This window comes from Pan troglodytes, chromosome 7, assembly GCF_028858775.2.
Source record: "Pan troglodytes isolate AG18354 chromosome 7, NHGRI_mPanTro3-v2.0_pri, whole genome shotgun sequence".
In the NCBI taxonomy this organism is placed as follows: domain Eukaryota; kingdom Metazoa; phylum Chordata; class Mammalia; order Primates; family Hominidae; genus Pan; species Pan troglodytes.
The window spans coordinates 30,858,297-30,884,685 of NC_072405.2; the positions used below are offsets into that span (position 1 = coordinate 30,858,297).

The 26,389-nt window shown below is 46.0% G+C and overlaps 2 protein-coding genes and 1 long non-coding RNA gene across 40 annotated transcripts in view; 2 read left to right on the forward strand and 1 right to left on the reverse strand.

The window, feature by feature from the left end:
- The window catches only part of PPP3CC (protein phosphatase 3 catalytic subunit gamma), a 101,149-nt gene extending 89,215 nt beyond the window's left edge, over positions 1–11,934 (forward strand). For 12 of the 32 annotated variants that reach the window (XM_063816938.1, XM_063816946.1, XM_054657303.1 and 9 more), the window contains 4 exons: positions 3,006–3,087; positions 3,709–3,806; positions 10,257–10,286; positions 11,405–11,934. In XM_063816938.1, the coding sequence (XP_063673008.1) occupies positions 3,006–3,087; positions 3,709–3,806; positions 10,257–10,286; positions 11,405–11,592 (398 nt within the window). In that variant the 3' untranslated portion in view covers positions 11,593–11,934. Of the gene's footprint in view, positions 1–2,082; positions 2,110–3,005; positions 3,088–3,708; positions 4,345–4,716; positions 5,213–6,806; positions 8,513–10,256; positions 10,729–11,404 lie in introns of those variants that run through there. The other 20 variants (XM_063816936.1, XM_001155813.8, XM_063816940.1 and 17 more) reach the window with 8 other exon arrangements.
- Positions 5,867–16,199, reverse strand: LOC134810838 (uncharacterized). The gene is made up of 2 exons (XR_010159446.1): positions 15,948–16,199; positions 5,867–6,076 (listed from the first exon to the last, which is right to left on the reverse strand). It is a non-coding gene; the product is annotated as an uncharacterized LOC134810838 (long non-coding RNA).
- The window catches only part of SORBS3 (sorbin and SH3 domain containing 3), a 30,584-nt gene continuing 19,890 nt past the window's right edge, over positions 15,696–26,389 (forward strand). Inside the window, exons 1-5 of one of the 7 annotated variants that reach the window (XM_063816928.1) lie at positions 15,696–15,891; positions 18,484–18,629; positions 20,675–20,827; positions 25,227–25,383; positions 25,639–25,756. In XM_063816928.1, the coding sequence (XP_063672998.1) occupies positions 20,721–20,827; positions 25,227–25,383; positions 25,639–25,756 (382 nt within the window). In that variant the 5' untranslated portion in view covers positions 15,696–15,891; positions 18,484–18,629; positions 20,675–20,720. Of the gene's footprint in view, positions 15,892–16,297; positions 16,492–18,483; positions 18,630–20,674; positions 20,828–22,454; positions 22,791–25,226; positions 25,384–25,638; positions 25,757–26,389 lie in introns of those variants that run through there. The other 6 variants (XM_063816929.1, XM_009454985.5, XM_009454986.5 and 3 more) reach the window with 6 other exon arrangements.

The following is a 26,389-nucleotide window of genomic DNA, read 5'->3' on the forward strand; positions in this document are numbered from 1 at the left end:
TGTCAATTATTACTTAAAATTTCAATTCTGATACAGATAGAAATTTCTGATACAGCCTCTAGAAAGGCTGTACCACTTTACATTTTGCAGGATGCATAGTCACAGTGCTGTCTCCAATACTGTTTATGATACTTGTTATAGTCTGGTGTTACTAAGTTTTTAATTAAATTTTTAGTTTATATTTTTATGAGACTAATGGACAATTTTTTCTTGTGTTTGTTGGCAATGTTTATCTCTCTTTTGTGACTTGTCAATTCATATCTTCTATCCTTTTTTTTTTTTTTTTTTTTTTTGAGACAGAGTGTTGTTCTGTCACCCAGGCTGGAGTGCAGTGGCGCGATCTCTGCTCACTGCAACCTTCACCTCCCGAGTTCAAGCGATTCTCCTGCCTTAGCCTCACGAGTAGCTGGGATTATAGGCGCGTGCCACCATGACCAGCTAATTTTTGTATTTTTAGTATAGATGGGGTTTTGCCATGTTGCCCAGGCTAGTCTGGAACTCCTGAGCTCAAAGTGGTCTGCCTGCCTCGGTCTCCCAAAGAGCTGGGATTACAAGCATGAGCCACCACGCCCAGCCCCATTTTGATTTTTTTCTTATTGGTGTGTGAGGGATCTTTTTATACAGTAACATTTTATTATATATGTAGCCAAGTACTTTTTTTCCTAGTGTGCTGTGGGAGGTTTGATTATAAAGGTAGGTCCTGACTTGTCTGACAATGCAAGAGATTCTGGAAAAGTGGTGGTCATCCAAGCACAAACCGGCCTCATCCTATCCAGGCTCTGTGCTAAGGTGGTTCCCTTAACTGTGAGGATAAACCATCTCCATCGTGGAGAAAACACAACTCCCTTTGGGAATCTAGAGGAAATTACCATACACTCTCATGCTTCAGGTTCCGCACTCATGCTTCAGGTTCCGCACTGAAGATCAACAGCATATGGAAGATAGCTTGCGAGTGTTTTTATTTATGGTATAGGAGATCACTACAAGGAACCAGTTCTTCTTGAGGAAATAGTGCAGCCAAGTGAAAAACAAAAGAAAAACCGAATATCCCCTTGGGCAACATGGTGAAACCCCATCTCTACTAAAAATGCAGAAATCAACCAGATGTGATGGCGAGTGCCTCCGGTCCCAGCTACTTGGGGGCCTGAGGTGGGAGGATTACTTGAACCTGGGAGGCAGAGGTTGCAATGAGCGGAGATCTTGCCACTACACTCTAGCCTGGCCAACAGAGGGGGACCCTGTCTCAAACAAACAAACAAAAACACATATATTTCCTATTCTTTCCCACCACAAACATAAAAATAAATAAATAAATAAATAAATAAAAAGGAAGAATGGGCCGGGCATAGTGGCTCACGCCTGTAATCTCAGCACTTTGGGAGGCTGAGGCAGGTGGATCATGAGGTCAGGAGATCGACACCATGCTGGCCAACATGGTGAAACCCCATCTCTACTAAAAATACAAAAATTAGCTGGGGTGTGGTGGCACACACCTGTAGTCCCAGCTACTCGGGAGGCTGAGGCAGGAGAATTGCTTGAACCTGAGAGGCAGAGGTTGCAGTGAGCCAAGATCGCACTACTGCACTCCAGCCTGGCGACAGAGCGAGACTCATCTCAAAAAAAAAAAAAAAAAAAAAGGAAGAACGATTATATCCCCTGAAAGAGAAGCTATAGAATCCATTAAACAAAAAAACATACTATTCCTGTGAAGAGATTTGTAAACTGTTCTATCCTCCGTTTTTGTTCCTTGTTTTTGGCATCATTTATTCTGCAAATAGTATCTTTGTTTAATGTTATTTTCATGATCTGTGGGGGTAGAAAATGTTGGATGCTCATAGATGTGAATTAATGTAAAACCATAAACTTTTAAGAAATGGAAGAAACTACTGACAAAATAAATTTGCAATTTAATGTTGTATCATGATTCCAAGGATATCTCTTATGAGCTGGTAAAGATAATAGCCTGTTTCTCTCATTGCATTTCACTTTGATTTTTTTTTCTCTTTTCCATGTAAACATAAATTTCTCTTCTCATATTTCTGTCTTCATCTCCTTGTTTCTTGGTGTTTCTTCTCCCTGAAGATCACTACATTCCAAGCTATCAGAAAGGTATCCGACTAAACCGTGCTAAGAGCTTAATGCTTACTCTCTGTCCCACCATAGTCTATTGGTTAGACTTAAAATTGGTAGTTGAATAATTTCAGAAAGGCTCTCCATCTGCCCCTTCAGTTTTAATGTATATGTTTTCTCTGGACCTGTTGCGTGATCTGGCAGGGTGCTGAGGGTTGGATGTGAGGAAGGAGAGGCCATGTTTCTTTTTCTGACTTTTGACTGTAGTCACCTGGTGCATGCTGGACCTTAGCTTCTCATGTGTGGGCTATTTTCAGAATCTTAGAAAAGAAAAAGCCATAAAGTCTTAAGTTAACTTTTTCTGTTGTTGCTTTTTAATATAGTGCACAATTGTAAGTAGTATCGTGAGGCAATAACTCACTAATATAAGTGAAGCTTATAGAATGAAAGCAGCCCTCACTAAGTTCGGGAGAGCTAGCTGGGTGTTCTGTTTACATACAGAAGACAGCTGCTGGAATGATCACTTGCCATTTGGCAGGCCGAACCCTGCACCCTAAGGTGGCCCACAGCATTATCAAAAGACATCTTTGCTGTAGCAGCTTTCTTTGTGAGGTTTGTTTATGTATGTGTGTGTTTTATTCTTTGCTGTGTTCTACGTTTCACAACCACAAATAAGTTCCTACCTCTCATAGATCCACCCAGTCTGTCTTTTTTGTGGCCTCTCATTTTTTACTTCATCTTTTTATCTTCTGAGTCATTTTTTCTCTTGCTCCTTAGAACTTCCTGAGATTTTTGTTTGTTTAAACAAACTTAAGCCTTCATTTCTGTTTTTTAAAAACAATTGTTTCTTTAACTTAAGACACTTCATCCTGAATTTTTTAAAGGCAGCCTATTAACACATCCCTTTAACCTACTTATTCTTTGTATTCTCTAAGGAAGCACTACAGTTCGTAAGGAGATCATCAGGAATAAGATCAGAGCCATTGGGAAGATGGCACGGGTCTTTTCAATTCTTCGGTAAGGATGTCTGTCATTACAGTGCGGATTAAAGGCATTTTGAGAGTAAATTAGACGTCGAATTCAGAACAGTTTTTTTAGAATTGGAATGTAGTATTGAAACTGCAGGTCTTTAGGTTGAGTGCAAATTCAATGAACATGTTAAAGCGACTAAAAATGTTCCAGCAAACATTGATTTGTTAGTAGCTTAGATGTAGTGAATGTAGTGGTTTAGTGTGGACTTTCCAACCCGATTGCCTGTGTTCAAATTCTGGCTCTACCTCTTCTTACCTGTGTGATCTTGGGTTTCATCTCTGTGCCTTAGTTTCCTTGCCTGTAAAGTAAAAATAATAATAGGCCCTAGCGCACAGGTTGTTAGGTGTATTAAATGGGATAAAATATGGGAAATGTTAGAACAGTGCCTGGCTGTTAAATGCTTCTAATTGAAAAACAAGAACTGGCTGATTGTTTAAAATGAAAATATTTGTGGAAAACATCCCTTTCTTTGAGTCAGGGAAGGCGTAGGAGGTAGGAGAACCTATCTTCCATCTCTGCTGTCTTTCTTCACTTCCTTCAATATCTTTGAGTTGCTGAATGGAGAGTTCCCGGGCATTAACCCAGGGTTTTGGTCTCCCTTTGCAGGCAAGAAAGTGAGAGTGTGCTGACTCTCAAGGGCCTGACTCCCACAGGCACACTCCCTCTGGGCGTCCTCTCAGGAGGCAAGCAGACTATCGAGACAGGTGAGTATGAGAGTGCTCCTCCATGGAAGGTGTGCTCCCGTTACCTAACAGTCAGCACACACTTACAAATGGGGGCTTTCCTCAGAAAATGCCACGAGAGCAGTTGGTTATACCATAAGCGGGGAAATGAATCTTCACCCCTACTTCCCTCCATACAGAAAACCTAAATCAGAATGGCTTATTATAACTTCAGTGTAAAAAGCAAAACAGTAAAACAAGAAGAAAGTATGGAGAGTAGACACTGGGGTAGACAGAGTCCTTAAGTAGGACACAAAAAGTACTAACCTTAAAAAGCCAGTTGAATTTCATTAAAATAAAGAACTTCTCTTCTTAAAAATACATGATTAAGAGAGGAAAAAGGCAAAGACACAAAATGGAAGAAAATTTTTTGCAATACACGTGTCTCACAAAGCCCTTGTATCCAGAATATATAAAGAACTATAAATCAATAGGAAAAAACAAATTTCAAAAATGGTCAAAAGATTTAAACAGGCACTTCACAAAAGAGGATATCAAAGTGGCCAATAGGCCTGGCACAGTGGCTCACGCCTGTAATCCCAGCACTTTGGGAGGCCGAGGCGGGCGGATCACCTGAGGTCAGGAGTTCGAGACTAGCCTGGCCAACATGGTGAAACTCCGTCTCTACTAAAAATAGAAAAATTAGCCAGGTATGGTGGTGGGCACCTGTGATCCCAGCTACTCGGATGCCTGAGACAGGAGAATTGCTTGAATCCGGGAGGCGGAGGTTGCAGTGAACCGAGATCGCGCCACTGCACTCCAGCCTGGGCGACAGAGTGAGACTCCATCTCAAAAAAAACCAAAGTGACCAATAAACATATGAAAAGATCTTAATATTATTATAGTTTTTCATCTAGGAAATAGATATTAAAACCACAGTGAGGGCCGGGAGCGGTGGCTCACGCCTGTAATCCCAGCACTTTGGGAGGCTGAGGCAGGCAGATCTCTTGAGGCCACGAGTTCAAGAACAGCCTGGCCAATACAGCAAAACCCCACCTCTACTAAAAATACAAAAATTAGCTGAGCATGGTGGCATACTCCTGTAATCCTAGCTACTCAGGAGGCTGAAGCACTAGAATCACTGGAACCCGGGAGGTGGAGGTTGCAGCGAGCCAAGATCACACCACTGCACTCCAGCCCGGATCACAGACCAAGACTGTTTCAAAAAAAAAAAAAAAACAAACACCACAGTGAGGTACCATTACATACCCACTAGAATGGCTAAAAATTAAAAGTTTGGGCCAGGGCATGGTGACTTACACCTGTTATCCCAGCACTTTGGGAGGCTGAGGTGGGAGGATCACTTGAGGCCAGGAGTTTGAGGCTGTAGTAAGTTATGATTGTGCCACTGCACTCCAGTCTGGGCAACAGGGCGAGACCCTGTCTCCAAAAAAAAAAAAAAAGAGTCTGACAATACCAAGTATTGGTGTGTTTGTGGAGAACTAGTACTAGGTATGTTGCTAAAGGGCTTGTAAATTGATTCAAGTGCTTTAGAAAACTATTGGGCAGTAAAGCTAAACATATGTCTACCCTGTAACCCAGCAGTTCCACACCTGGTGTATATCCAAGAGAAACTGGATGTGTTCACCAAAGGTTATGCATGGGAATGTTCACTGTAGCTTTATTCATAATAGCTCAAAGCTGGAAACAACCCAGATGTCCATCAGTAGCAGACTACATAAATAAATTGTATTCTGAAATATAAATAAATAAACTGTATTCTATTTATACAATGGAATAATACTCAGCAATAAAAAATAACACATTATGGACACATGCTACAACATGGTTGAATCTCATAGACATTACAGAAAACTGCAAAAGCCAGACATAAAAGAGCACAGACTGTCTGATTTATATAATATTTAAGAACCATTGGACTAATCAGTGATAATAAAGTCAGAATGTCACTTCCTCTGGTGGGAGAATATTGTCCCAGAAGGGCACAGGGAACATCTAGAGTGTTAGGAATGTTCTGTATCATTATCATGGTGGTAGTTAGACATGTGTATACATATGTAAGAATGTGTTGAGCTGTACACTTCAGATTTGTGCACCTGCTGTGCCTCGTGTATATTTTGTACCTTAAAGAAAACAGTTTGAGGGGGTTGCAGTTTCTCAATCAGAGAGGGAGTTTGCCTCTTTCCCTGCAGCCATATTCTATTCCAGTGCCAAAATCACCTCTTCAATCAGAGTACCAATTCTGAAATTTACCCGGGAGCTGACTTCTTAGGAAAGGGCTTTCTGGAATCCTGGAATGAAAAGATTGATGTTCGTGAGAATAAACATGCAAGGGGAAGAGACAGGAGATCATATTACTGGGTGACTAACACTAGGTATGAAAATTGGTATTGAAGCATTAATATCTTAAACTAAAGTTTAACTGCTTTTTTTGCTCCCCTTGTTTTGTTGAATTGTTTCTATTTAGTTTTTTTCCCACCTCATCGTTCATCTGGCCTTTTTTCTTTTTCTTTTTTTTTCCCAAGAGACAGAGTTGCCCAGGCTAGAATGTAATGGCTATTTACAGGTACTGTCATAGCTCATGGCAGCGCCCAGTTGCTGGGCTCCAGCAATCCCCCTGCCTCAGCTACTCGAGTGGCTGGGACTACAGGCATCTGCCACTGTGCCTGGCCATCCTGCCACTTATAGGAGTCCTTTTTCTTTTGTAGAAATTTCATTGCTATTGACTAACAGGGACAAACCCATTTTTTTTCTTTTCTTGGAGACAGAGTCTTGGTCTGTTGCCCAGGCTGGAGTGCAGTGGCACGATCTTGCCTCACTGCAACCTCCGCCTCCCAGGTTCAAGCAATTCTCCTGCCTCAGCCTCCCAAGTAGTTGGAACTACAGGCGTACACCGCCATGCCCGGATAATTTTTTATATTTTAGTAGAGATGGGGTTTCACCATGTTGCTCAGGCTGGTCTCGAACTCCTGAGGTCAGGCAATACGCCCGCCTCAGCCTCCCAAAGTGCTAGGATTACAGGCGTGAGCCACCGTGCCCAGCCCTTTTTTCTTTTTATAAGATTGAATTCCTCCTTCTCTTTCAAATAGAATACTGAGATATTAGAGTTCAGCTATTTAGAAGGAAGTCTGAACATTTTCTCTTTGGAAGTATAGTTTATTTTCCTAGTTCCTTTAGTTTCACAGAAAGTATCAGTAAACTATTTCCGATTGAATATTTTTCTCAAATAAATGTGCAGTTTTTTGTGAGCAGAATATGTTCCCACCATTGCTTTGCTTGGTAATTAGTCATCTGAGATATTCCAAGAGCAACTCTGACAACAAAGATAGAGTAATAGGCAGTAACATGAGTTAAGAGAAAAAAAGGAATGTCCTATAGCATCCTTAGGTAAACATTATGAAAATTTGCTGATCCACAAAATTGTTTTAATTGAAACCAACTTTGTCTAAACCTTGAGAAAGCAAATCTGCAAATCAGGGCTGAGCAACAGAATTATATAGCTATGTTATTTGGAAATTTGTTTCTAATTCTTGGTCACCTTTTGGGCTCAGCCCCAAAGTATGAGTTGAATATGAGTGTTTTAATCAAGATAGGACCATTTATTGATACTTCCAAAATTGATAGAAATCTTCAGTAATGTGTGAGAACAAAGGTAAAGTTGGAGCCAACTTTTTAGAGTTTCTTATTCTTATTGATTCACAGGAAGTGAGTTTATTTTGTTATTTTCACATTGGAGTCTCAGTTCCACCAGCTCATTGGCAAACTGGAGCATTAACTAAAAAAGACCTTTTATTGTTCATATAACTTAACTTGGAGAGCTTTCAACCAACAGTATCCCATATGGCCATGTAACATACATTCATGTATGTCTCACCTTGATCTAAGAGGGATTGGCGTGAGTTACAGTATACATGAAGCATAGTGGAGTAAAATAAATATGCTTGGAAATTGAAGCACAAAGGTAAACAAAAATAAAGCCAATAGCCACAAATTTGACTCTAAGCATCCCAGTAGCCAAAATAGTGGAGAAAGCCAAGTACAGGACAAGATTCACAAAGACCATCAGATTAAAACAGATCAGTTATAAATTGGACTACATCAAAATTAAAAACTCTGTACTGCAAATGGTACTATCAAGAAAATGAAAAGACATCCCACAGAATGGTTGAAAATGTTTTCAAATCATATATCTCCTAAGAGATTGGTATCTAGAAAATATACTCTTACAACTGAATAAGAAGACAACCCAGTTAAAAATGGGTAAAGAATTGAATTGACATTTTTCCCATGAAGACATACAAATGGCACATGAAATGATGTTTGACATCATTAGACATTCAGAAAATGCTAATCAAAACCACAATGGGATACCACTTCACAGTCAGTAGGATGGCTGTGAAAAGACAGCAGTTAATAAGAAGTGTTGATGAGAATGTGGAGAAATTGGGACCTTCTTAACACTGCTGGTGGAAATGTAAAATGGTACAGCTGCTTTGGAAAACATTCTGACAGGTCTTCAAATGATTAAACATAGAATTGACTTATTACTCAGCAATTCCAGTCATAGCTACATACCCCACAAAGAAATGAAAATATGTCCTCGCAAAAACTTGTACACAAATGTTCATAAATGGCATTCAACATAATAGCCAAAAAGCAGAAAAAAGCAATTGTCCATAAACTGGATAATGTGGTAAACACAATGGAATACTATTCAGCCATAAAAAGGAATTAAATGCAGGTATACATGTCAACATGACTGAACCTTGAAAACATTATGCTAAGTGAAAGAAGTCAGTCACTACAGACCACATATTATATGATGCCACTCATTTGAAATGTCCAGAACAGACCAATCTACAGAGAAAGTAGATTCGCATTCAACCAGGATTAAGGGGAAGAGGTGAGGGAAGGAAATGGGAAGTGAGTGCTAATAAGTGGGGGGTTTCTCATTGGGGCAATGAAAATATTCTAAGCACAGATTGTGGTGATGGTTGCACAACTCTACTATATTAAAACCATTGACTTGTATACTTTAAACAAGTGAGTTTTGTGGTATATGAATTCTATTTCAGTTAAGATGTTAAAAAGGAAAACAAAAGTTCAGGTCATTTGATATGACTGTTTCTTATAATGGCCCTTACTGCAGGCTGCTATCTTTATACCCAATGTGAATAGCAATTCTGGGAGGGCCCCAAACAAGGTAATATCATACACATTTTACCGTGTAGCTTTTAAACTCTAATTAGACCAACACTCAGTATAGAGTTTCAGCAGTGCTTTGTTCTCCCACTTCCTAACAGTTACATCAGTGACGTGCTGTGAGAAGGCACTGTAGCTTTCTTGTCAAGGGTATTTGTTCCACTTAAGGAGATTAGAGAGGGTGTGACAGTGATTTAATACATGCCTGCCTATGGTTGACAAATGAAAGCACTTCATAAGTAGATTTCAGTTATCCATTTTTCACATTCCATTAGGTAGTTAATGTAGTTCTTTCAGTTTCTCTTCTCATATTGATATATAAAGCCTTGGGAATAGCAGCAAACTGTTACTGCTCATTATTCTTCACTGCCTTCTTTTGGCAACTTGATACTGGAGTAACTGACAGGGTTCTCCTAATAGGATCTTTCTTGTGGCACCCTGTACCTTTTCATATATTAGCGTTTTTACTGTCTGAGAAAGGAGATGCAAGGAAGTTTACCTGTTGGTACTAATTTTTAAGTTGCTTCCTTTTCCATTCCTAAGAAAGAAGAGGGCTTTCTTAGTTACTGGCCTACTCTCTTGAACACTGTATGGAAGCCATATGGATTGGAAACATTAGCCTCTGCTATATTTTTATAGCAGATGGGTACACACATTTGCATTAGGAATTCAATAGTTCTATGCTTTTGTTAGCTTTGTACTCCACTCCTGGACAAGAAATAACCCTTCACATGGAACCTATTTTTCTCTCCTTCCAAATGCCAGTCTGCTGTTCAAAGGCCACTCTTTTTTTTTTAAATGAAGTAATTAATAGGGCAGTTGGACTCCAAATAAGTCACTTGAGAGCAATAAGATGTAGTTGTAAATAAGCTTTTTGAATAGGACCCAGCAGTAGCTCATTTAATATCACCTGAGATATTTTACAAACTAAGGATTGTTGTGATGTCAAACTATTTGATTCTACATGTTGTTTCGATACATGGATATCAAGATATAAAGTAGCAGTTGGCTACCTAAAATGAAAAGAGCAATGTTCCATGGCACCCGAAATGTTAAAAATATTAGAAACTCCCCACCCCATATTCCTCCCACCCCAATTGAGTCTCTCGCAATAATCTTCTCGCTTCTCTAACTAGTTGACTTTCATTATGGATGGGGATAGGCTAAAAAACGGGCCCCTGGGATGGCTGTGCTGCCATCAGTGCTGTTGGTTTACTCACTCTTTTTCTGTCTTCGTTTTTGCATGCTACTGCTCCTGCCCTCTTACAGCCACAGTAGAAGCGGTAGAGGCCCGGGAAGGTATGGCCATATTACTCTGATAGATGTGATCCATGTGTCTGTGTACTGGTTTTTCGAAGCTTTATCAACATTTCAAATATTTTATTATTGCATCACCAGAACTATAACAGTGAGAAAAGGTATAGTTGTTTCTAGGCATGTTAACGAAGCAGGTGTTTCCTTTGTGTCCTATCTTTGCATTAATTTTAAATAACCTTCACCACAGCTACAGTTTTTTTTCTGGGCTCTATCAGCTTTAATGCAACGGCAGAAGCTTAAGCAACTGGTCATGAGAGGTCAAGTGGTTTACTTCTGTATCCCTTCCATGTACAAGAGACATCCATTTGATTCTAAAGAGAGCCAAATAGGTCAGCCTCTTCAGCGATTCTAAAAGATTTCAAGAGCAGAGGCAGAAGTAGACTGGAATTTAGTTCAATTCATTTCTGAGGTTGCCCTAAGTAAGGTAGGCAAGTTAAATTAACTTTGTTTCTATGAAAACCATTGGAATTGATAAACATATTATACTTGTAATTGTTTTATTAGGTAAGATGGTTCAAAATGCGAATGCCTTAACTTGGTGTTACAAAAGTTGAATCAGAAGGAAAATGTGTAGAAGCTATTTTTAAGTTTTTAACTTATGTACAGCTCCTGGTTGTGCAAGATAGAAAGCTGTCCTAAACGAAAAGATTAGCTCTTTTGTTACTTTTTTTTGTGGTCTATGTGGTCTTTGTGCTAAAAGCAACTACCCTGGGTTTAACTTGTTCAATTATTCTAGTGTTGACTTTGTTCTAGCATTGAGTATGTTTCTGGTACATAAGACACTCTTTCTTAAAGGTACTGGGGCCCAGTAAGTACTTGTTAGCTTTTTGTTAGGTATATGTCTACCATGATTATGCATATAGAGCTTTTATGAAAATTACTTTCACAATTTCAGCTGCCCTTTGGGCTTTAAGGAAGCAGTAGCTGCAGCCAAGACTGATTCAGTCAGACATTGCCCATGACTTTCACTAGACGTGTGCTCCATAGCCACCTTTCTGTGTGTTTCTCTAGGAGGTTGCTGTGTGCTAAGAAACTTTTTTAAAGCCTGTTGCTTTGCTGCCTGATTGAGCTCTCTCCACCTGCTTCCTGTTTTTCTGTAGCCATCAGAGGGTTCTCGCTTCAGCACAAGATCCGGAGTTTTGAAGAAGCACGAGGTCTGGACCGAATTAATGAGCGAATGCCACCCCGAAAGGATAGCATACACGCTGATGGGCCAATGAAATCTGTAACCTCAGCACACTCACATGCCGCGCACAGGAGCGACCAAGGGAAGAAAGCCCAGTCATGACTTAAGAGTCCTGCCGTGGCTCAGGTGGATCTAAAACTCAAGAACAAATTTTATTTATTTATTATTGGAAAATGAAAAGCAACTCAAACAACTTCAACCTGGAGGTGCATTTATAATTCAGTCTGCATTTATTCTGTAAAAAGGTGACTGTTTTATAAATTCTTTTAATTTATGTTCAATATATATAAAAAGTGCATCTGTTTTATTTTTCCCTTTTTTCTCCATAATTTTAAGAAATGAATCTGATTGTTGTCAACACATTTGTGAAGTCTTGTGCTATAAAGGGGAACTTCCCCTAATAAAAGGGCCTTGGAAACCTCAAACCTGGGTTTCTGACTTGAACTAGTCAGTCTTCATTATTGTTTTTTGGAAGGTAATGTCTTTCATGTAAGACTAATAACTTTTCAAATGCAAGAAGATTTTTTTCCTTTTCATTTTTTTCCTTTCTGCTGGGTGCCATTGAAGAAAGTCCTCTTAGATTTCAGTGGCTGAAAGTGCTTCTCTTCTGATGGGAAACTGGATCATAGTAGAACTTCAAAGTGAATAACCCAAATCCAGTGATTTTAAGGGCGAAGGGAAATGTTTTCCATAATAACCTACTTTCTCTGGACTCTCAGTTCGTTTAAATATGTTCTAGTAAACAAAATAAAAAATAATAAGGGATGTTCTTAGATTTACTTAAAATCTGTTCGTCTGACCATGGGCATGATTGGTTTAAATTTCCTTAGGACTTTGGAGGAGAAAGATTTTCAGAAAGCTTTCACAATTGCCAGATTATTTTACTTCCATTTTTGAACCCCAGGTGACTTCTGTAAAGGAAGTCACTTTCTAAATATTTGATAAATGCCTTCAGCAGCACCTTCTACAACAAGATGTATATATGCCCTTCTAGGCTGTTGGCATCAGCTCTCGCATCTGCCTTCCCATCATCCTTCTGTTGTCCCCTGTCAGTATTACTGAAACCAGCTGGGGTAGTAGAAACTGACAAGAGTTCAATGGTCCCCTTGTGAATTGAAGGTCTTGCTAAAGAACATTGGATAAGTGAGGATTTCCTGTCTTCTGTATCAGTTACTCTTTAGGTTGAATGATATTTCAGCCTCCATTAGCATATTTTGGAATGCGAAAAGCAAGTGTTCAGATGTAGTGTGTGAATTATCTTCCCTTAGTTTGATTTTCAAGTCACAACCAACTAGTGAAGGAAATTTTGGGGCTACTTAGGCTCCCATTTTGACTAGCCTTATCGCAGGAGCCGTGTCATAATAGTCATTGGTCAGCTCTGCAGTGAATGTACATGCCTGGGAACATTACATCAGAGCATGGAACGTGCACATTTATGGCATTCCTTAGTGTCATTTGTGATGCGGCAGTCTAGCACTAAAGCAAGTATTTCAGACAGTAATACTTCATATTGGGAGTTTCCAGGAAACCAGAAAAACAAAGAACAACATAATTTTGGTGGTGTTTTTTTTTTCCCCAAAAAACCATACTTCTCATTAGAAGAATGAAGACTTAGCCCATCTATCTCTGTTTTCCTATACCTTTTTTTCTAACAGTTTCTGATTTGTTTATGGCAGAAATCAAGGCACTCTTAGGGACTGAAATCTGCCTGCATAGATTGCTCCATTAATAAAAAGATAGGAAGGAGATAAAGGATCTCTGAATGGGTTGTGAGTAAAACCTGTGAAAGAAGGGGGAAAAAGTCTCTAGTAACTGTCTTTTCCTGATTGTTGTTGAACTCAAATCGGGTATTAAGCACCTAGATATCCTTATGCTCCTTTCTCTTCCAATCCCAGGATTAGAAAAGATCCTGTCTTTGGAAATTTCACTGATGAAAGTCATTCCACGTGACAGACTGCAGAGCTGCTAGTACCTTATCCCTTTCTCCTTTTCATTAAGGCTGTTACACATATACAATCCACAGGTAGAAACCACTCTTAGGGGCCTCCATAAGCAGGCAGTAGTAAAAATAGTTACTGTAAATCCTTATAAGCAAAAAATAATATTTTGTTACGGATGATTATTTAGGAATGGCTTCATTATTGTCTCAAAAAGCAGAATGATAAAGCAAGTTTCCCTGACAGAACCATCACAAAATTATATACAGTATTTCACTGGTTCCCTCTGAGCTGTGGAGGAATCAGCCAGAGTAGAGAGGTAGGTGGTGCTGGTTCAAGAAAACCTGAGTAAGTTTTAGAGCAGCACTAACTCTTAGAGGAGGTTAAATTTGAAAATTCGGTTGAATTCTAAAGATAAAGTTATCCCTTCCGTTCTGTAGCTGTTTTAATGTAAACAACAACTTCCAAGATGGCTGGACCCTGCCCTGGGTTTGTTCGAAGACTACTTTTCCTGTCTAGGGCCATGATTAAACAGACATTTTAATTGCTGTCAAAGTTCTGCAGTTTTGGTGTTTTCAAAGTCTCTTCTGTTTTATTGAATGTTTCCCCCTGTGTGTGCTAAAGATACTGGAAACAGTTATATTGTGTTTTCCTTCACAGGACCTTCCTTGTGGAAGGCCCACAGGGACCTTCTTTTTCTGCAACTTCTCCCATTTAGGAAAACAAAAACAAAACAATTCCCCAGGCATGTCAGGACTCCTTTGTAAACTTTTCTGAAATGCCATTTTGAAAATGATGCTTCACATGGACCAGGTTTCTCACTTTTAGTGACATACATATCACAGGACATTTAAATCGATCAGATGATTATTTCTTTTACAAATTTGAAAACTCATCTAATGTAAGTTCAAAACGTATGTCCTTTTTTTATTTCTGTGTTCTGAATGTTTAGAGCAAAAGCAAAACAATAAGCCAAGGGTGTGTGTGTGTGTGTGTGTGTTGTGTGTGTTGTGTGTGTGTGTGTGTGTGTTTCTTTAATAGAATGATAAAACAAAAATAGCCTCCGTTTTCCTTAAACTCTCAAGGTGACACTTTGGTTACAAGTAGAGACATTGCTGATTTGCTGGTCTTTTGTGACTGGATATTGATTGGCAAGGTAAGAATTGCTTATCACACTCTGATGAGCTTGATACTGCTCCTTGCCTAGGAGTAAAAGACTCAGCCTCTCCGGGAACATCAGTATTTTTTATGTCTTTCATTGCCTTTTTTGGTTCTTCCATGAACAATTCAATGAAGCAAGTTTCTCTCAATAGCAAAGATTTGCCTTCTTAAGATTAGCTTTCTTTGCCATCCTGATAACTTAGGGATGATTTCCTGACATTGTTCAAAATAGGAACAGAGAAACCCTTATTTGTTTTGTCAATAGACTATTATTGAATGTCATTAAGGAGCAAGGGAAGATTTTTAAAAATTGGATAACTTCGGGGCCTTTTTTGCCTTTTTGGCATTGTCCCTTAGATCCTCTTCTCTCTGAGTGCTTTAAAAACACACGGTTTGAGGCACAGCTGATCTCTATAGGAAAAATATTATAAGCCATGCCTGCATGAGACACAGCTGGGCTTGCTGTTCATGGTCATTACTCAAGAGTCTCTCCAGCCTCAGAATGAGTAAAGCTAAAATCTGTTCCCTCTACCCTGCCCTATTTTATGTAAATATGGTAGCTGATCTCCAAAATTTTCGACTGTACCATATCTATAAAGTTTAACCTTTTAAGAATTTTCATCCTAGCTGGGCGCGGTGGCTCACACCTGTAATCCCAGCACTTTGGGAGGCTGAGGCTGGCGGATCACAACGTCAGGAGATCGAGACCATCCTGGCCAACATGGTGAAACCCCGTCTCTACTAAAAATACAAAAATTAGCTGGGTGTGGTGGCACATGCGTGTAATCCCAGCTACTGGGGAGGCTGAGGCAGGAGAATCGCTTGAACCAGGGAGTTGGAGGTTGCAGTGAGCTGAGATTGTGCCATTGCACTCCATCCTGGAAGACAGAGCAAGACTTTGTCTCAAAAAAAAAAAGAATTTTCATCCTGACCAATCTGGGTGACCAATCAATTAAATTGGTTTAGGAAGAGCTTGCCTTAGATTGGTTGATTTCATAATTTTTCTTTTTATTAATTATTGGGTTTTTCTCTCTGATCTCTGCATTGAAAATTACTTCCTAAGCCATAAAGACTTGTTGAGGTACCATTCTAGAATCCCCAATATTTATTCTAGTTGTTATAGTAACAGTGGAGCCCAAGTTTCTCCTAAAGCATTACCCAGCTTTCCTTGCCCAGGCAGAAAAGATGGCAGAGGGAGGGTGAACCCAGGGCCCATCTGTGGGTATGGGCTCCAATTTCCTAAATTGTTTGTGGTTATAACCATGGCTTCCACCTTGTCTGGCACCGGGTCCACATCTTTTAGGTGAGTAAAGGACAGCCTAGGAAGGCCCAGCAGTGGATTGAGGAGGGTCGGGTTACCTGGAGGACGGGTCCCAAAACTGGCTTGCCACAGTCCCTTTCAGTATTGCTGTGATGAGACGCCTGGAGGAAAGCTGTCAGAAAGAGCAGATGTATGTAGAGGAAGAAAGTTGTGTAGTCGAAGGACAGTGTTGTTTACTCTTATCTTGAGTGTGAGTAGAGAACTGTATTAACAATAGGGCTTTGTGCCATTGACAGAGTGTGAAAGAGGGAGCCTATATTACATTGGGGTTTGGGACCTGACCTGCCTATATCTAGCCAGCGAGAGTGAATGGGGTCAGTGTTAGCTGCCTTCATCTATGCAGTCACAAAGGTAAAGATGATACTGGAGAGTATATTCCCTCCCGGGAGGCCTTGGCCTCACGCACCTGCCACCTTGGCAAGACCTGCTAAATAACACCTTTGTCTGAGACAGGGTTATGCATCATCTCCTCTTCTATGCCCTCATGGCAAGTCTAGGTGGCTTAAGATTAAGAAGTGAGGACATGGAGGCAGACTGTCCCTCTGAGCAGCTCTGAAGTAGGGCCAAGCACACTGCCTTCCAGTAAGTTCTTGCCCACATTCCTTCACTCCCTTGACATAGATGTCTCCAAATACTCTTAACATGAAATGCATGTAATGAGGAGCAGGCCTATCATAGATCTTGATTTGGGGCAATAAAGATGTGTTTTTGTCACAGAACTTTTTGAGGATGACATTGTAAATCCCTAACTTTTATTTTCTCAGTGCATGGTGACCCCAATAGCTGTTTTTCCCGATAGATCTGTCAGCAGGCATTTTCCAAGAAGGGGCCCCAGTATTCCTTCCTAAATGGTGAGGTGGTCAAGACGTCAGACCAGTTGGTGGTGTGATATTTTTTCAAGGTTCTGAATGATGGATTATTTGCTTGTGCTTAGAGATTGCCTACTTTTTCTTGCTTTCAGTTATGTTAAAGAAGGCGAGGGAAATGTTACTTATTGGCCGAAATCATCTAATGTCTTTTTTGTGAACAAGAAATTAATTTGTTAGGACTTTTGTATTGTAAATTAGAGGTCATCTTAAGATTTAAAAAAAGAAGAAAACACCCTTAAATGATAACTTTATTGGCTCCCTGTGTCTTTCTTTCCTGTATTTCCTGGTGGAGGTACTTATATTTGGCTTTTACTCATTTAATAATTCCAGACCCCAGGAGAAAGCCTGGCTTTTGATGTCTGGTCTGGTCTCTGATGATAACAAGGAATTCCCCTCCCAAGGGAGGGAATCCCATCACAATAAAAAGGACCTCTCTCTTTCGTCTCTCCAGCCCTTTCATTTTAAAGCAGCTATGGTTGGCCACAACGTGTTTCTGTTTCTCCCAACTCAGAATCCACTCCCCAACCCTGGCCTCCTTCTTACCCAAGTCCCAGCCCCCTCTGCAGCTTCTCCAATAGAGGCCACTACTTGAAGAAAAGGAAGAAAGACATCCCAGAAAACATACATTGTTTACCAAGGATAAAAATAGTTTTGTACTCTTGTAATTTAATGACTGTGCATGTGATCCTAATAATAGACATGGTGAATTCCATCTTGGAGAAGCCAAGGCAGGCAAAGAGGATTTGAATGTGGAGTTGGCCTACCAAGAACGGGAAGTGTCAGACTAGCCTTTTCATGCCTCTGAAAAGTAGAAATATCATGAGGTGCTGTGGATTCACAAGGAAAAACAAGCTCCCCTGGGCAAGTGGGGAATTGGGGATAGGGAAAGAGCCAGGGCCCTGGAGAGGAAAGTGTGTCAGTGAGGGGACTCTACAGGTTATGGCAGTAGAGGTAGAAAAGCTAAATCCAGCATTGCCAGGTCCAAGTGAGGTGACTTTTACACTAAATACAACCACATTAAGGGCCACAGTGCAGTTTACAGGCCAGAAAACGGGCCCAGGTTTCTAATTTCCAATAAGCTGAGTAGCATTGGGTTCTTTGTTATCCCAGTGGCATCCTGATGTAGCAATGTCCCTACACCTTAGCTAAACCTTCAGTAAAATTAGGTAAGATTTGCCCATATTTCTGGAATTGTGGAAAGATTTTTAATAGCCTGGAAATGAAGGACTTCAATGCAAATTCATATTAACCTGTTGCTCCATCTAGATCTGTTCCTCACTTTGTTGCCTGCTGCATGTAATTGCATGGTCTTGCCTTTTTTTTTTTTTTTTATCACAACTTTCAGGCTTTAGAAAGAAAATGTAATTTTGATACAGTAGATGAATAATTTAATGGTAAATGAAGCAGACTTTTTAATGTTGATGCTGTTAAGGCGAAGGTTCATCATAGAATTCAAGGAGGTGGGAAGACAAGGTTCTTCTTTGTTTGGAGGCCAGAGCCGTACCTTATGGTATCCACTGGGCCAACAGATCAGCCCTCTTATCCTACCCATCGCAGTCTACCTGAGCTGGGAAAGAAGGTTGATGCAGACCTAATTTCCCAGCTCCTGGGTCTGTGCCCTCCTTTGTGGCTGAGTTGACTTGGCTTGGTTTTCCCTCTGAGGTCATCACTTACTTATCCTTCCCTTATAAAATCTACTTTCTAGAGCTGACAGCCACTTGTTTGTTTCATCTTTCCTGAGAACTAAGAGAGGTTCACCCAGCTCAGTTCTTCTCAAAGACACCCCATCTGTGCATTGTGCTTGTTTGCTCATCCATGAAAAGAGGAAGAGAGAACAGCCGTGGATGTGATGTCAGTATCAAAACTTCCTTGAGGACAGGCGGGATAAATTGGGCAAACGGCTGAGTTCTCCCGCAGCCTTTGGGAGATTGGCCCTGAGAACCCAGAATAGATGCCCATTATACATCATGCGTGTGCTATGGAAAGGTCTGTGCCAGGCAAGCCTGAGAGCCTCATTCACTGTTCCTATGGGGTTCCATGCACGCATCCTGGCTGCCAGGCCCCAATACCCATCATACTTGACCTGTACTGGGTATTTTTTCACTCAGATCCCTCACTCTACAGTGACTCTACCAGAAATCTTGAATTCCAGATGAGCCACGTCATGCCATTGTCAGCATAGGAGGCCCTTTGAAGCCCCAAAATGGGTCATTTGCACTCCCTTCTTCTGCCTGCTCCTGTTCCCATGAGTGGTTGGCATGGAAAGGGCCATCAGTAGAACTTGGCTGGCAACATTTGCAGGAGCAGGATCAACAGAGGACCCAGGAGAAAGGGATGGAGCCCAGGGGATGAAACATAGTCCAGATTCCTGCTGGTGTGTCCATGTGACTTGGTTTCAATTCCTCACCATTGTGTCACTGTGGCCTTCTAGAGAAGTCCAAACTGCTGGAAATGGGCAGTGCTTTCTGCGCTAACCCCTTCTGGTCTGACTGCTCAGCTTAGAGGAAGGAAGACAACACTCAGAATTCTGAGAGCAAAACCCCCCAAAAAATCTACTCAAAGCACCTGAAGTTCATCCCTGGGGAGGAGAAGAAAGGAAGAGCAGATGCCCTGTATCTCCATGGGGGTACTGAGGCACAGAGCTAGGGCCGCCTAGCTGCCCAGGGTAGATCTCAGAGGGTGACTCATCTGAATTGCCGATTCCCAGCACCAGAGCAAGGCGCTCCTCAAGAACTGAGTCTGGGTTCATGTCTTCTGGGACCCCTGGCTTCCCTTTTCCCACTTGAGAACTAAAACTGGGTGCTTTGCCCACCCCGCTCACCCCGCCTTCACTTCAGTGCTCTTTCCCCTCATTTGTCATCCTTGGTGACAGAGATTGCTTTTCAGAGTGACCCGCATTCCACCGCCTTCCCCCCCTCCCTGTGAAGAGCCACATTTACTGGTAGTCCCATGGCTAATCCTCCCCTGCAGGGGGGTGGGGGTTGTGGACAGACCCCTGTTGACAGTGATGTTGGGGACTACCCACAGAACAAAAGGTGCAGCCTCAAGGGCTTGAGCGGGGAATACTGATGCCTGGGATCAGGTAGCTGGGAAAACAGGGCAGTTATGTAATTGTGTTTACTGTGGCTCAGGTGGCTCTGAGAAGGCAGAGGCAGCCCCTGACAAAGGGCAGTGCCAGAGGTGGGGAAGCCGTGACTTGCAGGGAGGGAGGCCCCTCTTAGACAGGGGAGTCGTGCATGCAAAGGAGAGAGTGCAGTGGGATTTGGAAAGGAAAGGAATCTGTTCTGTTGTTGACAGCCAGCCAGCCAGCCGCCTTATCTAGGACAATCTTCCCAGCCTCAGCCTCTCCCTAACCGTGCCAGCTGTGGAGGCAGCAAGGGGAGCTGACGCTAGAGGGAGGCGTCGGGAAATCAGACACCTGATTCCTGGCTCAATCTCCAAACCCTGCTACTTTTCCCCCCTTAATCTACTTTTCAAAGAGAAGGAATTCTTCTCTTTAGATAAGGGCAGAAAGGGAGGAATCAGTCAAATTTCCTTATGTTTTCCCTGCCCTGTGGCCCACTGTCTCCCATCCTCTCGGCTGTGAGGCCAGATGGGCACCACGGAACACGGTGGATTCTGACCTGAGAGAGGTGATAAACCCGGCAGAGCCCAGGCCTAAGTAGACAGGCAGAAGTCAAAGCGGCTCAGGAAGAAAGCTCAGGTCTCCCGTAGACCTACCCCGCCTCCTCCTACAAAGCTGTTTACTCAAAGCCCGATTCCCATAGAGATGAAACTGGTAGCCAGTCCCCAGCTCCTTACCCATGGCTGCCACCTCCCTTTGTGAGAAACAGGAAGTGGGGAACTTTGTCAGCTCTGCTGCACCCTCTACACTAAATATTTATCTTGGAGTCCAGGTCAGAGCCCTAGAGAATAAGAGAAGCTTGCTGCTGGTGAGGGGGTATGGCCAGGATTCCTGGAGTCGGAAGAGCTTCTGCTTCACCATCTTGGGAGAAGAAGGAAGAAAGTGAAAGCGATGTGGTCCTTCTTAGTCCCAAGGACCCTGACAGGTGGGAAAAATGCGTGTCTAAGAAAATGGGCACCTATTTTATCCCTGAGGGAGGGAAGAGGCTACCTGGGGTGGATAAGAAGGTTTCTAAGCTTCAGGTGGGGGGGCAGTGCGCTGCTGCCTCCCTCAAGAAGTGTCCCAGGGGTCCTCCACTGCTCAGCTGTCCTCCACAGCAATGCCCCTGCCATCCCCATCTCTCCGCCTTCCTGGAGAGTCAGAGGTTCTTGGAAGGAGTCTTCAAGGTCATCTTGTTCAGCTCCCCGCTCAGTGCAACAGTTGCCTTTACATAGATGCCCCACAACTGGCAGACTCAGAACCCCTGGAATCATGTAAAAATTTGTCCTGGGAAGCCTTGGACCTGCTTCCCTATGATGTGTCCCCCAGTGGTCCCACTGCTGCTGGTGCAGCTGTGTGTCCACATGGCAGCCCCGCAGGCGCTAGAGGCCAGCAGGCCTATCTGAAGCTTCTCAACCCAAACATCTCCTCCAGCTTTCACATGTGATGTTTCAAGGCAATGGGGAGAGCTCCTTTACCAGAACGAGGGAGAAGATAAGACTAAAGCAGTAATGGTGGTAGGGACTGAAAATCACTTAGTCTTTTCTCTACTCTCTTTCTTTCCAAACTTTGAGTTGAGTGGTGAGCTTGGAAAACACTCCAAAACTCCTCGTGGCCTCTGGCACCAGTCTGACACCCAGTAGGAATGCAGGAGATTACATTAGTTTTCATAATTTAGCATTGATCACTCCCAGCTCGTATCTAAAGTTGATCAGTAACTATTGGTTGGTTGGTTGGTTTGGGGCTTGGGGATCCCTGAGCCAACTCAAGGGCCAGAAAGGATTCCAGAGTGTTTCCACGGTCCTTCAATGTTCCTTAAGCATTCCCACTTTCTGAAGTGCCATACAGAGGCTGGGGGCAGAGACAGGGAGAGGGGATGACCAGAATGGATGGGGAGCCGGAGGGCCGGGGCTCTGGGGACCCAGCTCAGAGCAACGAGAACAGCGGAAAAGCAGGCAGATCAAAACAAACACAGTGTCTGGGAACACCAAGACCCTCCTAATCCCATCCCCGCCAAAGGGACCCCACCCTTATCCTCTTTAGGGGCGCGGCACGCCCAGGGGGGCCGCTCCCTTGGGCTGATTTCCTCCCTGTGCTTGCACGTGTGTGAGCGTCCCCACGTTTGCAGTGTACGCGCGCGTGTTTGTTTGCACACGACCGGCCGCGCGCCGCCGCAGGCACACCCTCTCCCCCAGCGCGGAGGGGCGGCGGGGCCTTCCCCTGGTCCGCTCCGCCACTCTGCCTGCGGGGCGCCCTCATCTCGCTCCCGGCCTGTCCGTCTCTCCCGGCTTGCCCAGTTCACCACTCCTGCCCCCTTGTCCTGGCTCCGCCCGGTTCATCACTCCTGCCCCTGTCCTGGCTCCGCTGGGAGGCCGCTCGCTTCCCACACTCTGGAAATGTCGCTGGAAACTCTGAGTGGCCCGTGTCGGGCCGCCCGACCCCTCCCCGACGCCAGCCCTGCGGTAGGGGCCGGGATGGCAGCTGGGAAACCAGAGAGGGCTCCCCGGGGACCCTCGGCGGCCCCTCCCGGCGCCGCCTCCCCGCCGGCCCGGCCTCCTCGGCAGGGGGCCACCAGTGTCCCCGCGCGCGCCCCGACGGACGGAGAGCACTCGCACGCCCCTCCTCTCCGGCCCAGCCCCGGCCCGCAGTCCAGATCCGAGACCCAAACTCCGCCCGCCCCGCCGCGCGACTCTCACGGTCCGGCCTCCGGCGCGCGCCCCTTCGGCCTCCCTCTTCCTCCTCCGGCGCCCGGCCCGGCCCGGCCCGTCCTGACCCGGTCACGAGGGCCGCGACGGCCCGCGCTTCTCCTTGCCCTTCCTCCTCGAGCGCCCGCGCCAGGCAGCAGCCGGGCAGGGATGCTCCTGCGCTCCCGGGCGGCCTCGGGCCCAGCCACCTGCTCGCCGGGGAAGGTAGGTCCGGGGAAGGAGGGGCGGGGAGTAGGCGAGGCCGGCGGGAGGGATCCGTGCCCAACCCCAGGGAACCGCACCTAGCCCCTCCCCGGGGTCCGCGTCCCAAACTCTGGGAAGAGGTGGGAAGTACCTCCCACCAGCCCTCATACCAGAAAAAGCGAAATTCAAGAAAAGCTGTCCTTGTCCACGTGGCCTTGTCGCTGAGAAATACCTGGGAAAGCTCTTAGGGCCAGGCACCCAAGGTCAGGGCAGTGTTCAGAGCAGGGAGGCCAGTGCCCACCCCAGCAGAGCCGCCTCCCCTCTCCCGCTCCCGGGGCTGGCTGCCTGCCTGGAGGGGCGGTCTGAATTCTGGGAGGACCCCTCCGCTCTCTGCTACATGGGGGACCAGTCCCCAGATGCTGCCCTCTTCCTTGTATGTCCTCCCTAAGTCTCCTGACCTGGCTGCCAAGAGAAGAACTCAGACCATCCTTCCCTGGAGGTTCCTGGGGTGGGGGGCGTCACAAGGGGCAGGGTTGAGAAGGGGCAGATGGGGGCACCAAGGGTAAGCAACCTCTGACTACGGGTCGTGGGGGACTACGGGTCGTGGGGGACCTCCTGCCCTGCCCATCCTCCAAGAGAGCAGTTCTCACTGAGCACGAGGTGGGCGGGGAGGTCAGGGAAGGAAGGCGCTGTCAGCTGATGGCCCAGGCGGCAGCTGCTGAGCTGCAACTTGGCCCGAAGCAGTCAGCTGGGCAGGGAGGGGTGCTGCGAGGAGCCGACCAGCTCCAGGTCTCCTGACCTTCCACCCCACCCTGCCTCAACTTCCCCCTGCAAGGGGAAGTGGAGTGTGGGGACTGGGGTGTGTCTGCCTGTTTTGCTTTGGTGGGAGTCCTAATTGGACCCAGCTGGGGAGCTGCTCCTCCTCCAGCCTTAGCCCTCCACTCCCCCCAGTCAGGCATGGGCACAGAAGAGCTGTGTCGCAGCAACTCAAATGTCAGGAGTCCCCACAAACTCAAACCAGAGACAAGGAGCTGCCCCCAGCCTTGGCTACACCCTCGCTAGCCCTGGGCAGGAGCTGGGTCCAGGGGCTGAGTCATCCCAGCCTTATTCTACCTTCATCCCCTCTGGGCCCCCAACTCTTCCACTGCTCACATGACTGCACCTCCCACCACTGTTCAGCTGACACCCCTCTGTACCCACAACCCCCATGCAGCTCATGTGGTCCCTCCGGTGGTCCCCCAGAAGTCATATTCACAGCTCTGCACCCAGATTCCAACACACACATACACACAGCTCCTCCCGATGCATTTGCAGCCCTCCCTGAGAGCCCCCAAGGACCCCACAGGCACAGGCAAACCTGATTCCATCCAGTCCTGGGCAGTGGCAGAGCTTGGCTGTTTCTGGTCCAGTCCAGCAGCCAAGACGCGGAGGGATGGACGCCGTAGCACCTTGCTCTGGGTCAAAAAGCCCCCTTGGACACCCCAAACTGGGAGCCCCTTTTTGTCCTCTTGCACCCCCACTCTGGGCTCCCCTCTTGCCCCTCCATTCCCTGGGTGCCTAGGGTTCCCTTCCCCTTCCCCAGCCTTGGGATGAGGCAGAAGAAGCTGGCTGCGGGCAGGCATGGTGCTGCCAGGGAAGACCCTGCACTCACAAAACAGGCTGGAGGGGCGGGAGAAAGTGGAGCCAGGGTGCGCGTGTATGTGCATGCACATTTGCCCACATGCAGAACACCCCAGGGCACTCAGCACCAACTCTCCGTGGGCATGAGCAGGTTCAGCTTTGCCCTCACCCACCGCTTCTGTCTCCACCCACCCGGAGCCCTCTGAGTCCTCATTCTGTGAAGGAGGCCAAAGAAGGGCCCGATGCTCCCTGTGAGCTCGCAAGAGTGGGTCTTGCTGCCTGGAAATGCCCCTGACGCTCCCCTTGGCCCTATTGGGCTTAAGGCCCTGCTGACTGCTTCCTGGAGGGCAGTGGGCGGGTGGCTGAGTAATCCCTTGTGCCCGCAGGCAAGAGATGCCCACACGGCCTGGGGGAGGCAGAGGGAACTGAAACAAAGTCCTGTGATCCCAGGCCCCCTCTCTGCCGGCTGCCCCACTTCCCCTGCGCCTTCCCTCCGGGGGAGTGGGGAAGCCGGCTGCACCCGTGCAGGGAGAGCCCCACGGGCTCCTGGCCAGCCCCTCCCCTCCTCCTCACCCAAGCTCCCCCTCCCCCACTCCCACCCGGAGCTCCTGCCCTGGGCCTAACAAGTGGCCCATTGTGCCCCTGGGAGCCGGCAGGCACGGGCAGCCTGCAGGCGGGTGCCTGGCGTGGCCTGTTTCCTGGGTCCTTGAGCTAGTACCCAGCTGGTCCTGACCCCCTCCCACAGCTGGCCCCTCCTCCCCTATCCCAGGGTTGAGCCAAGAGGGCATGGGCAGCCTAGCCTAGCAGGGCTTTCCCTTCCTTCCTCCTTCCCCACAGAGGACACGCAGAGGAGCAGCTGGCTTGCCCGGAGTCCTCCGACCTTGACCCAAGCATGCAGGGCCCACCCCACAGCCTCCCTGCTGGGCTCAGCCTGGACGACTTCATCCCTGGCCACCTCCAGTCCCACATAGGGTCTTCCTCCCGGGGGACACGGGTGAGTGAGTCAGTAGGGAGGAGGGTGTCCTGCGGGCCCCGGAGTTGGTTGGGACACTAGCATGTCAGGTGGGGGCAGGAGGATGAAAGGGATGGAGGGAGGGCTGAAGAGAGCTCTGGGGGGCCTCGCTGGTTTCCCACAAAATCGTCAGGCGGGCCTGGGACTGTCACCGAGGGGTGTGGGCTGTGCCTAGTAGCCATCCCTCCCTCCCGCCCTGCTGGGCCCTGAGCTGCCGCTCCTGGCCCCTCCCCGCAGGTGCCCGTGATCCGGAATGGTGGCTCCAACACCCTTAATTTCCAGTTCCACGACCCCGCGCCCAGGACTGTGTGCAATGGGGGCTACACACCAAGACGAGATGCTTCCCAGCACCCGGGTAGGTCTGCTCAGGAGCCTCATGCCGGAGATGGAGGGTCAGGGCCCTGCCATCTGGCACTGCCCTGTGTCAAGCGGGAGGGGCAGCAGCTGGAGATGGGGTTCTCAAGGCCATGAGGAGGTTCCTCAGAGGCCTCTGGGCTCACTACGAGCCCCTCCCTGCGGAGCCTGCTGACTCTGCAAGAGACACCCGCTTGGGGAGAGCAGGCTGATGCATCCCTTCCCCTGCCCTCCAGCCTGGTGCCAGGGAAAGGAAGCGTGCAGGAGCCCTGGGCGCCGGAGGACCTCCCACAGGGACTGGGGATGGAAGGGTGGAGGTGATGTGGGTATCTGTTGGCTTGGGAAGGGCTGGAGACTGTCCCATTCAGGCCCAACAGGCTGCCCAGCAGGAGGTTAGAGAGGCAGTTCTAGATCCCAGTCCAGAGGTCCTGGGAACTCCTGGGTGCAGGCCAGCCCTGAACATGTCTCTCCTAAAGTGACATCCTTTATCGAGCATTCCCCTAAGACAGGTGCTGTGTAAAGGAATTTATTCATTTAACAATTATCCAGCCTGGGCAACATAGCAAGACCCTGTCTCTATCAGCCTGGATGACACAGCAAGACCCTGTCACTTAAAACACACACACACTGAGAG